At 59.9% G+C, this 11,714-nt stretch overlaps 1 protein-coding gene across 1 annotated transcript in view; it reads right to left on the bottom strand.

The window, feature by feature from the left end:
- Nucleotides 1–265: 265 nt before the first annotated feature.
- Nucleotides 266–11,714, bottom strand: part of ADAMTS13 (ADAM metallopeptidase with thrombospondin type 1 motif 13) — a 30,242-nt gene continuing 18,793 nt past the window's right edge. Inside the window, exons 22-32 of the mRNA XM_028093399.2 lie at nucleotides 11,572–11,701; nucleotides 9,561–9,744; nucleotides 8,789–8,906; nucleotides 7,879–8,008; nucleotides 7,581–7,760; nucleotides 4,715–4,919; nucleotides 3,784–4,093; nucleotides 3,088–3,234; nucleotides 2,654–2,830; nucleotides 1,344–1,519; nucleotides 266–737 (exon numbers count right to left, since the gene is read on the bottom strand). Of these exons, the coding sequence (XP_027949200.1) occupies nucleotides 552–737; nucleotides 1,344–1,519; nucleotides 2,654–2,830; nucleotides 3,088–3,234; nucleotides 3,784–4,093; nucleotides 4,715–4,919; nucleotides 7,581–7,760; nucleotides 7,879–8,008; nucleotides 8,789–8,906; nucleotides 9,561–9,744; nucleotides 11,572–11,701 (1,943 nt within the window). The 3' untranslated portion in view covers nucleotides 266–551. The remainder of the gene's footprint in view (nucleotides 738–1,343; nucleotides 1,520–2,653; nucleotides 2,831–3,087; nucleotides 3,235–3,783; nucleotides 4,094–4,714; nucleotides 4,920–7,580; nucleotides 7,761–7,878; nucleotides 8,009–8,788; nucleotides 8,907–9,560; nucleotides 9,745–11,571; nucleotides 11,702–11,714) is intronic.

Raw genomic sequence — 11,714 nt, 5'->3', positions numbered from 1 at the left:
GCAGATCCTCCCAGCGGGCTAGCGCAGGGGCGGGGCTTCGCAGAGAATTAACAAGGGCGCCAGGGTTGGCACCCATTCTTGACTCCGCAGTCCCTCGCCCCTCCTTCCTGGGTAGCAAAAAGGAAGACCACTAGGGGTGGCGTGGGGCTTGCTCAAGTCAGGAATGGGTCCGGAGCCTGACCGCTGCCAGGGAATCCCGGCAATGCCATGGGGTGGCAAGCCAGACTGGACAGGTTATGTGAAGAAAACGCTACTCAGACTGCACATTCCGTTTATTGGTACAGAGGCTGGAGACTGCCTTTCCAGAGAGTCCAGTCCCTACTTTCCACCGCCAGCCTTTTGCATGTTGTAGGAGGTCCTAAAGGAGACACTTAAAGATTGGAGGAAATCCAAACTGGAAAGCACTCAGAGACCAGAGCCAACCCTCTGGGGCTCGCCGGGCACCTAACAGGTGCTCATAAATGTCAGGCTCCTTCTTTTCTCTTCCAGGGTCTAGAGGAGGCATCCCACTGTGCCCACAGGTCCCTGGAGGTATGTGCTTGGAGAAAAAGCTAGGACACGGCCCAGCCAGGCTCCTGAACTCTAGATTGGAGGGTCCAGTACTGGCCCCGTAGGCTGGCACGGGCCTCCAGGAAGCCCTGGCTAAACTCCATCTCAGCCTGGCTTCCCTCTGACTCCCAGTAGAGTGCCTGCTGCCCGTGAAATGTCATCGTCTTCAGGCTGTGGATATCCCGGATCTGAGGGGAAAGGGGCAGCCCCAAAGGGCCAGCCACAAATGATAACTAGCTAGCATTCATGGAGCCTTTAACATACAAGGCATCACACAGTCAGGCTCACATTTAATCTTCACACAACAGCCCTCTCGAGAAGACACTATTATTCTACCCAGGAAACTGAGGTTCAGAGATGTTGTCCTACTTCCCCAAGGACACACAGCCAGGGTGCCAGAGCTGGGATTCCAGAAGCCAGGCTGCCTCCAGTAGGGGAGCTGACACCTTGCAGAGGACAGTTCTCCCAGAACACATGAACCTCGTCAGGGGAGGGGTGGCCCACTCTTCTGGAAAAGTTTTATCAGGGTTTAAAATTATGCTTCAGTCCTGGGTTAACTGACAGTCTACATCAGAAACGGTCTTTTCTATTTCACTCTCGTGCAGAGCTCAATAAACATTTGTTGGTGGTAGTGGAAGAAATTCTTCTCTCCCATTCTTTCACTAATGATTTTGAGGTTTTTGAGCAAACTCGGGGGGTCCTCTAGTATAGTACCCCCGGTCCCCATCCCTGGGGACAGCTGTCTAGAATCAGCAAAAGTCAGCACATTCCTGTCCCCATCCTGGTGGACTTACCGAGATGTAGCTGGCACCAGTTCCCGTGCCCACATCAGTGGCCAGGGCATGGATGGCAATCCGGGCCTGTGGGGCCACATTAATGAAGATGCGGCAGCCCCCCGAGTTGCTCCCATCAGGACTCATCGAGGGGCTCACGATTTCACCCCAGGGTCCAAAGAGCTGCATGTCACAGTCTGCAGAGAAGAGTAGGTGGATGGACTGGGTGTGGACCACCTCAGGTCCTAGGAGCCCCCAGAATGACCACTAATGCCAGAGGCCAGGGCAGCTCACAGCTGGGGAGCAGTGAAGGGGGGAAATATGGTGTTGTGGTCGTGATCAGGTCTCCCACCCAGAAGCCGTCATGGAACCCCACCTCTACCACTCTCTGCCGTGTGACCCTAGGCGAAGGCTTTCAATGCTCTGCGCTCCAGGTCCCCCCTCTGTAGAGTGAAGGTAACAATGGCATGCCCCGGGAGAGTGGTTTTTAGGAGGACTCGACCCTGGGAGAGCGGTTTTCAGGAGGACTTTGCATGTGCAAAAGTGCTTAACACTGAACCTGTTACAAAGGCCACTGCCATTACTAGGAGCCCACGGGAACCCCACCTGCCTGCACCCCTGGGCCCCCAGGGAACAAGAGCCTATGTGCATGAGGCCAGGAAGTGAGGAACTGTGAGAAGGGGCAGCCAGCCCCTTGGGCACTCGAAGCCTGGCTCTCAGTGAGGGCACTGAGAGGTGCGGGGACGGCGTCACATCTCTGTTGAGGCAAAGCCAGGGGGTTCCCAGAAACCTCTGAACTGGCTAGGGAAGTTGTGTTCGGCCAGCCTGGGCTGTTGGGAGAGGCCAAGTCCCCGGAGGCCTCCTGAGGGCTACTGGAGGACATTAGGGGGGCCATGGGATGCCATCCCCTCCATGAGGTTGTGTGTGTGCAGACATGTACGAGCATGCGTGCACACACCAGCTCTGTGGGGGCTGAGCCAAGAGGACGGTGCACCAGAACAGGGCTGGGGGGGCAGGAGATGCACACGGAGGACCCTGAAGGGTCTTGGAGGACGTGAGTGCCAGGGCCAGGGCGGGGGGCCATGGTGGCAGCCTGAGCAACAGGGTGAGGACGTCAGAGTCCCACGTCTACCCGTGTCGCTGCAAGGCCCCGGCAAGGGAGAGACGCAGCACACGTGACGGGACCTCATCCTGGGGTCAGGGAGCTGGCTGGTGGGGTCCTCCTCCATCTTTTTCGGTGTCCTCTCTGCCCGGCCAGCCACCCCGTGGGCAGCAGCACCCACCCAGCCACCCTGCAGGGATTGGGAGGAGGCTCTGGCGCCCCACCTTACCTCTATGGGGGGTTCCCGGGGCAGGCTGGCTCCCGTACCGCAGCACAACCCCGCCTTCCGGACGCACACGGCGCTGCCTCACCACCAACGTGTTCGTTTTGGAGCTGAAAGTCATGCCAGACAGCTTCCCGCATGTCTTCCTCCACGTGAGCCTGTCCCAAAGCAGCAACATGTCCCCTAGGAAGCAGCACGGTGGTGAGGGTTGGCAGCACTGTGGGCCTGGGGTGGACCGAGCTGCGGGCGGGGTCCCCCCACGTCCCAGCTTATGTGACTCTAAGTCCCCAGACCCAACCTCAGTTTCCTCATCTGTAGAATGGGGACCATCCCACGGCTGTCTGCATGTAGCACATCCTGCCAGGAGCAGGGCAGGCTGGGGTCGTGCTCCCCGGTGCCTGGCGACCCGACAGCAGTTGTGCACACGGCCTGAGACGTACCAGCACTGCAGCTGAGGGAGCTCTCGAGGACGTGAAGGGTCACCACCTCACCCAGGGGCCGCCCGATGGCCACGGCACAGTCAGTCTGCCCTGGGCCTCTCATGTCAATGGTTCCTGTTGGCTCAAGGTGCTGTCGGCCACAGGCACCTGGAAAGCAGGAGCACTGGTGACCAGAGCTTCGGGGCGGGGCTGGGAGTTTCCAAGCTGGGGAGGAGCCTGGCAGGTGGGGTGGCTGGCGTCCTCCTAGGCCCCGCCAGAAGCAGGCTTAGGTCGGGGGGGGGGGGGGGATGGGAGGGAGCTGCATGGGTCCCGGTGTCTCCATCCAGGGCCCAGAGCCGCTTCCGGACACTCAGGTAAGAGGGAGGCAGCGTATACAGCAGGGCATGGCTTTGGGTCCCACAGATCTGGGGCCGACTCTGTGAAACCTCACGTTCCCTTTCCCTTGATGATAATAAAAATGAGCTTGCGCTCTGTCAGCGGAAGCAAAGTGAAAGAAGAGGGCCGGGCCAGAGCACCACCTCCCAAGCCCATCCCCTTCAGTCCAGCCGCACACCTCCCAGCGATCCAAGGCTGCACCACTGCACCATCCCAGGGGGTCCTCCCAAGGAGCTGGTCCCAGCTCTCCCAGTGGGAAGCCTTTGCCCACCCCTCCTGCAGCCAGCCAGCTGCCCAGACAGAAAGGTTGAAGAACATAACTGGACTCAGCGGGGCTCTCCTGGGGCCCAGGCAGAAGCCCCTGAAGCCGGGGGGCTGGGGAGAGGAGGTGGGCCTGGCGCTGGGGCCACTCCAGAGGAGCACCAGCAGTGGCATGCTCTGGAGCAGTGGCTTCGTCACGGGGCGCCGGACTGGGAGTCCCCTGCCCGGCACAGGGCCCGGCCCAGCAGCCCCGCACCGTGGCTGGCTGGGGCAAATGCCGGCAGAAGGTGGCCGGCACGGGTGCCTGGGCTTGGGGTCCAAGGCAGGCGTGATGCCGGCGCTGGATGCCATCTCCACAGGAGACAGAGCACTGCCAGGAAAGAGGAGACCGAGCTGAGGCTGACCTTGCCAGAGGGCGGCGGGGGCAGCGGTGACCACTGGCCACGCACGATGGATCTAATCTTTGCACAGCCCAGGAGGGGAGCCCGTGTCTCCATTCCACAGATGAGGAGACCGAGGCTCAGCAGCCGGCACCCACCCTACCGGCCTGCCCTGCACTGCCCTCCTCCAAGCACCTGTCTCTACCCGACCCAGATGCCCAGAGCCCTCTGATCGATGCCGGTGGCGGCAGTCTGCTTTGCCTCTTCTCCCCTCCACACCATGAGTGAGCGGGAGACCTAACCCTATTTACCTTTGTCTTTCTAGGACCTTGCAAGGTACTGGGCACGGGACGGCCCCAGAAAGGCAAAGGTGTGGGACAGAGCTACCTTCCCCTTTATCTCCTGGTGTCTCCAGACCTCGGTCCAGACCTGCCCCTCAGGTCTCGGGGCCCTGCTGTGTCTTCCACCTCTAGGTGCCCCAACCACCTCCTCCCACCCCACTCTCCCCCTCCTTTCAGGGGATCACAATGACTCAAAGCCCCAAGGGTCCCTGTGGGGGAGGACCCTCAGCGGACCCACTCTCCAGCCGCAGCCCCAGCCCCAGCACTTACCTGCGTCCAGGTGCTGACATGCCACCGGTAGGTGCAGTCGGCGATGATGCAGGGGATGCTGGTCTGAGGCCGGACCAGAGCCGCACAGGCTGCCCCATCCACCTCCACGTCCTGGCCTTGGCTGAGCTGCGCACAGGCCACGGAGCGTGTGGCCGTGCCAAGGCCACAGCTGGCTGAGCATGGGCCAAGGGACATGATTTTCCACCTGCAAGAAGCAAAGGCCCAGAGTGCGGCCCTGAGCCCAGGGAGGGCAAGCCCTTCCTGTCAACAGCTCACCGTTCCTCTGTTATCCAAGGAACAGGGATGGGGGAGAAGGTGCCCCAGGAGAAGGCAAAACAAATCTCAACAGTGGTCAACCCTGCCCGTGGTAATCTGTAATTGTTCGACAAATGACAACAGCCGACGTTTTCCAGAGCTGGGACTGAACCTAGGGAGCCCGTGCTGGAGCCTGAGGCCCTCATCGTGACATTGTGCCACCTCCTGGCTCGCACACACATGCCTTCAGTGGGCCTGGCACTGTTCTAGATGCTAGGGAGATGTAGTGAACCAGACCAAGACCCCGACGCCGCCCTTCAGAGCACATGTGCTTCTCCACCTTGCCACACCTGACCTTTGGGGCCAGCGGGTCTGCTGTGGGGGCATCCGTGCAATGTAGGACATTCAGCAGCCCTCCTGGCCTCCACCCACTCACCAGTGCCACCAGCATCCCCCTTCCCTAGTCATGACAGTGAAAATGTCTCCAGACATTGCCACATGTCCCGTGGGAGGCAGAACGGCCCCTGGTGCAAAAACCACTTGGCTTGAAGGAAGAGACAGACAGCAAACCGAGGAAGAAGCGCTGGGTGGTAGAGGAAGGCAGAGCCAAGAGTCATGGGGTGGGCAGAGTGTGCCGTTCGGGAGCAGTGCTCAGGGAGGACTCCCCACCTCGCTGCTGCGGTGCTCTGAGCAGAGCCTGGACAAAAGCATATCCAGAGCAGACGCATTCCCGCGGGGGGAAGGCAGGGGCAGAAGCCCTGAGGCAGGAGTGCGTTCCAGAACATCAAGGAGGATGGGGCTACGTGCCATCCGCGGAGCAGCCCGAGCCCATGCGTGTGCCACGTTGCCATGTAAGTCCCAGATAAATTCCCGTATGAATGAATGTGCTGCACAGCCAAGGGGCTTTAACACAAGCAAAGAAGCCAAGAGACACCCGTGCGGGTGGTAAATGGACCATAAAGCTACAGTATTTAAAACAATCTGGTATGCAGGGGATTACAAACACCAGAACCTGTAGAAAGCCCTGACATAGATCCCAACATATACAAGCATCTAGGACACGATAAAGGAGCCGGCTGGGGGAAATTCGGTTAATGATTTGGAGAAATAAAGTATGCTCCCTACTTTGCAACATGCCCCCAAATAAATCACCGATGAGCTAAGGCTTTTAACTTAAAGGAATTCTTATCTGTAATGGTGTATTTCTTTAAAAGCCAAGGAGACCGACCTGAAGGAAAGATAGCAATATAGCCCATCTATTAAATCTGGTGGTAACACGTGGCTGCTCCCTTCCTCTCTGGATGATACAGAAAAGCGCTTCATTAGTCAAAGTGCAAAACGACAAAGCAGCAACGGTGGGAGCGCTGTGAATCAGGCGGGCAATTGCCTGCTCTCCTCCCGCAGGCTCCGACCCCGCCTCTGGACCTCGCTGGCTTGAGCTCTTCGGCCCCGTATCCCAGCTGGGACCACCGTCGGGCTCCACTTAAATGTTGCCTTCTCCCAGGGACGCTCGCCAGCCCTCCCACACCCACAGCCCGATGAGATCGGGCCACGCCGCCTGCATTTTGTTGGAATGTCTGCTCTGACTCCTGGTGCAGCCTGCCAGGCAGTCCCGCTTTCCGAGGACCTTCTCCCGGGCCAGAGCAGCCAGCCCTATAAGCCCCGCGGCGACTGGCCTGGTGTCTGCATACTCCGGGCCCTCAGGCTGCTTCCTCGACACCTCGGGGCTGCTGACCTGGGCGGGCAGGGCTCTGGGCTGCAGGCCTCCCACTTCTCCGGGCCAGGCAGCCCCTGACACGGCATATCCGGCAGGACCTCCTTGTCCCTGTCCTCCGCGTGGGCCCGTGCACAATACAGCATCCTCTACACAAACCCTCCTCCACAGCTCGCTCTGCACTCCGCCAGCACGGACCGCCACCTGGGGCAAACCGGAGTGGGGAGGGACGACCCAGGGGAGCGGGGCCTCTGCTCATTTCTCCAGACTGGGAAGGTCACCCTTACATCTCCACCGAGAAGCTGGGCACAGCAGACAGAGAACATTCCAAGGAGCCCATTTTACAGACAGAAAGCTGAGGGCAAACTGATGTGTTCAAAGGGCAGGGGGGGAGAGGCAGGGCACCCCAGGGGGCCTGCGAAGATGTCTGTCTCTAATAGGAATGCCGGCCCCCCACCAGGCCTGGTCAGCACTCCCAAACTTCCTTCCCGCTGTGTTTGCCACATCACACCAATACCACCGTCAAATGATATCTCCCCGTCTGTCTTTCATTTCCATTTCCCCACTGCCCCAGCATCTTCTCCAGGAGGGCCGGGTGCCTCTCTGTCCTGCTCACTGCTATGTCCCTACTGTTGGAACGGCCCCTGGGCACGGCAGGGTCTCAGCGAAGAGCCACTGATGACAAATGAACCATCAGCCACGTACGTGTGCCCATAGCATCCCAGATCCCCTGTGACGCAACTCACATGCTTTAAACCCACCACAGCCTTCTAGGACACCCATGGGACCCACACCTGCAGGTAAGGGCACCGAGCGTCAGGAGCTTACAGGGAGGTGTTGAGGCCACCTCCAAGGATGCATGCCTAGGACCACCTGTCTCCTTGGGGAGGGGCTCACCTGGCAGGGCAGGGCTCCGGACTGCAGTCCTGGACAGGGTGGGGCCTGGGCACCGGCCAGCACTCGGAGTGAGGCAGGGGGACAGGGTGGCCGTGGTCCAGCCTCACGCAGCGAACAGCTAGTGGCACCCGCCCCCCTCCGCAGGTCACTGGGCATGGTGCCAAGGCTCGGGTCTCCCACCTGCAGTAAGAAGGCCAGCGCTCCATTGGAGGCTACACCCCAGGGTGAGACTCCTTCCTCCCTAGGGGACCCAGGCTGCTGCTGCCCCCCCACACACATAGTCTCCACCCCCACACACCAAGCCGGGCAAGGGGCAGCCTGGCAGGCCTCCCGCCGGCTCCCAGGCTTGCTCTCCAAGTCACATAGCTCTTCCTGGACAGGGGTCCCCAGGGTAGAGTCCACACACACGAAGCGCAGCTCCATCAGGCCTGCAGGGATGAAGCAGAGAACCCTGAGCCCCAAGAGGAGTTTCCGACAAGAACTACAGGTGCCCAGCTCTCTGGAGAGCTCCAGCAGATAAGGTCCACCTGGGTTCGAGTCTTGACTCTGCCACTTACCAGCTGTGTGACCTTGGACAAGTGACTTAACCTCTCTGAGCCTCAGATTTTTCAACTGATGGTGCCTCACTTGCAGGGATATTTATATAGATTTTTAAAGCGCAGCTACAAAGTGCCTGGCCCATAGTAGGTACTCAAGTGGTAGCTGCTGTTTTTTGTTACTTTATGAGAATTGCTCTTCGACAATCTCTTACTGTGTTTATAACCAAGATGTTATCAGGGTCCGTTTCCTTGAATCTCTCCTTTAGGACTATTCTCAAAAAAAAAAAAAAAAAAGTCTCTGGCCTTGATTCTAAACATGCACAGGTTTCACTGAGCAGGTGCTGAGGGTTGTAGTTTAAGAACACAATGTATCTTAAAATGTTGCTCCTCTGGCTGGGCCGCCAGGAAGCCCAGAGCTCTTGGGGCCCACTTTTCTAGACCGAAAGAAATACACTTGGGTGCCAATATTGCTGAGTTTTATCGTCTTTCCTGTCTTTCAGCCAAGCAATAAAGACATTTACATGGCTGTCCATACTTCGCCCCAACCTCCTTGTATTGACCTCATGTTCTGACCTGGTCTGGATTCTCTGTAAGCCAATTCAAATGCTTTTTAGCACTAGGCAAAATGTAGGCAGGTAAGAGTTAGCCAATGAGCTCTGGGGACCTCACCTCGACCACAGGAGACAGAGCACGGCCCCGCCAGGGGAGTCCACATGTGTGCGGCATGAGCCCCCAGCCTGGCACTGCCTGGTGCAGATGTGGCCTCCTCCAGAGACTGGGGTTCTGGCTGCAGGGGACAAGTAACAAGCTGGTGGGTCTGGGCTTCCCCCTCTCTGGATCCCTGAACACCTGGTCCTGCACCCCCGCCCACCCAATCTCTTCAGGAGAGAGCAGAGTGGTCACCAGCACCTCAAAGGCGGTCCCTCCCTGCTGCTCCTTTCCGGGGACACTTGCTTCTGCTGCCGAAGGATGCCCCCACCCCACTACCCACCTTGGCCTATGTACCAGTGTGAGTGGTCACTGTGGGGCAGGGCTGAGGCTGGGGCTCGGGAGCCAGGTTGGCAGGCACACTTGGCCCTGCAATCCCCACTGGTCTCGAGGACACAGGCTTGGCCAGTACCCTTGTTTGCAAGCAACGTCCCCCAGGCCAGAGCCCTGGGAAGCAGGTGGGAGAGTGACCGTGTTGCTTTGTGGGGCAGAGAACTGGCAGCAGTCTAACGGGGCCTGGGGCCTGGGCCCGGCTTGCCAGCTGGAGGGCAGAGGGGCCCTGAGTTTTTTCCCTAGGCTCACCCTCTGACCAGGGAGATCCTATACACAGCAGCATTGCAGAAGGATAGTCCTTGTGCTCTGGCCAGGAGACCAAGGGTACCCAGTGCTCCCCATTCTCCTGTCAGATAAGCCCCCAATTAGCCCAGGGTACCCTCGTGCCCAGGACACTCACATGGCCCGGTACTGAAGGACATGCCATGGCCACACAGTGCTCAAGGGCAGGCAGCTTCTCGTCTGCGGAGCAGGGCCCAGCAGTGGTCAGTGCCTCCAGGCCCTCTGCCCCGCGCACACACGTCGTATTCTGTGAAGCCGGGTCTGTTCCACAGGCTGATGAGCACACGTCTGATCCCTCCTGCCTGAGGACAGGACAGACAGCAGGCCCTGCCTCATGGGGCTGTACGTACAGCCCAGCTCCCTGGGTGGGGAGGCAGTGAACCCGCACCCCCATACCCAAGAGCTCAAAGAGGAGCCCCACAAAGGAGCAAAACCCTGAGGCCTCTCCCTAAAGAGCTGGATGAGCAGCTGCCAGCAATCCACTCGGCAGCCCAGGTGCCAGGACACAGGCCCGGACCCGCCGGCCTTCCAGAGAGGAAGGTGGGCTTCTGTCCAGAAAGTACCATCACTCCTTGCACCCTAGCAGGTGCCGAGAAACAGAATCGGGTCAGCCCGGTCAGGGATGGCAACTGCGTTTCACGGACGTGCCAACCCTGACCGGGGCGGCTGCCGGCCGAGCGGAGGCAGGAAGGGTCTCGAGGGAGGAGCAGGCCTCCGTGGGAAAGGGTGGTCATTCCCAGGTCGGCCACACACAGGAGACAGGCAAAGGAGCCCGAGCCACGCATGCGCCACCAGTGACCCTGGCCAAGCACCTCCTCACTGGACACATAACAAAACTGGGGCCCAGAGAGGGAAGGAAATTGACCTGGTCACCCAGCCAGTTGGTGGCAAATGGGAAGAAGACGCTGTCAGCTTGGACACTGAAGGGATGAGAGGCACCATGGGGACAGCAGTGGTAATGACAAAGGGACACTTATGGCTTTATGTGTGCAGCTTCATTTGGTCCTCACAGCCCGTGAGCAGGGACTTGGGGTTTCAGAGAGGGAAATGGCCGGCTCAGGGTCTCTTGGATAGTAATTCTGAAGCTGTCTACTCCAGGATAGTAGGGCCCAGCCGGAATCCTTGGGAGAGGGGACACTCAGAAAGGGTAGGGCTCAGTGCGGGGACAAGCCCTGCCAGGGAGCTGCCTCCCCGCCTCCCAGCCTCCCTGCCCTCACCTCCCCGGGCGGGGCTGGGAGTGCAGGCTTCCACCACCGCCGGCTGTGGGGGCCAGCACTCTGCACCGGGTGGGGGGCAACGTCTTCAGGAGGCTGCCCTGGGCCTCCACGCAACGCACCACCCCCTCCCACAGGAGGCCCTGCACGCACCAAAGTCTCTAGCTGCCCAGCTGAGGAGGAGACGGACAGAGCGTTGGGGCCCCGTCCCCCTGAGGACTGGCTCAGGAGAGGCGGTGAGAGACGGGCAGATCCGTCCCGCTGACTGGCTTCCCTGCTCTGGGCCGGGCCCCATATCCCTGCAGGTTCCTGGACACTGCACAGGGACAGCCTGCTCCGCCCAGTGGCCCTCCAGGTGTCCCCAAGCTGCACCAGAGCCCAAGGACACCTGTATAAAAATGGCAACTGGGGGGCTCGGTCTCTTGATCCCAACTCAGGTTTTGATCTCAGGGTCACGAGTCCAAGCCCAGTGTGGAGCCCACAATCAATCAATCACTCATTCAATTTAAAGAAGTGGTGGCGGGTCGCCGCACCAGCCCTGCAGCCAACAGGGACAGCCTCGTCCCGATGTTGTGCTCCTGCCAACAGCACAGTCCAGGTACTTCCCACCGTCACCTCTCTGACCCTCACCACAGCCCTCCCGGGGAGGGCGGTCACTTCCACCCGGCAGTGAGCTCAGAGCGGGCATGTGCTGCCTGCAGACGAGGTGCAGCGGGTGCGGGTCACACCAGGCTCCAGCGTCACCCGTGTTTGCCCGAGATTCAACATCCTCACCTGCAAAATGGGGGGGCACTGACATAACCCACCTCCCAGGGCAGTGTCCGCGCCTGGAAGTGGCCTCACCGAGCGCATGGCACGTGGGCCCCATAGCCAGTGAGAGCCCAGTGGCAGTGGCTGAGCGTGGGCAGCACTCACTGTGGGGGGCAGGGCCAGGGGGCGCAGGACTCTGGCCACGCTGCCGGCTGCTGGCTCCCTTCACACCGGGCGGCCTCCACCCACTCATTCCTGGCCTGGTCCAGACAGCTGTAGGTCACCCAGCGCAGCCCTGGGAGGAAAGA

The sequence above is a fragment of the Eumetopias jubatus genome, unplaced genomic scaffold, assembly GCF_037043125.1.
Source record: "Eumetopias jubatus isolate StellerSeaLion01/CBP00866 unplaced genomic scaffold, mEumJub1_p1.0 scaffold_15, whole genome shotgun sequence".
Classification (NCBI taxonomy): Eukaryota; Metazoa; Chordata; class Mammalia; order Carnivora; family Otariidae; genus Eumetopias; species Eumetopias jubatus.
The sequence above is the reverse complement of the archived record's forward strand: the minus strand, read 5'-3'. Positions and strand labels throughout refer to the sequence as shown.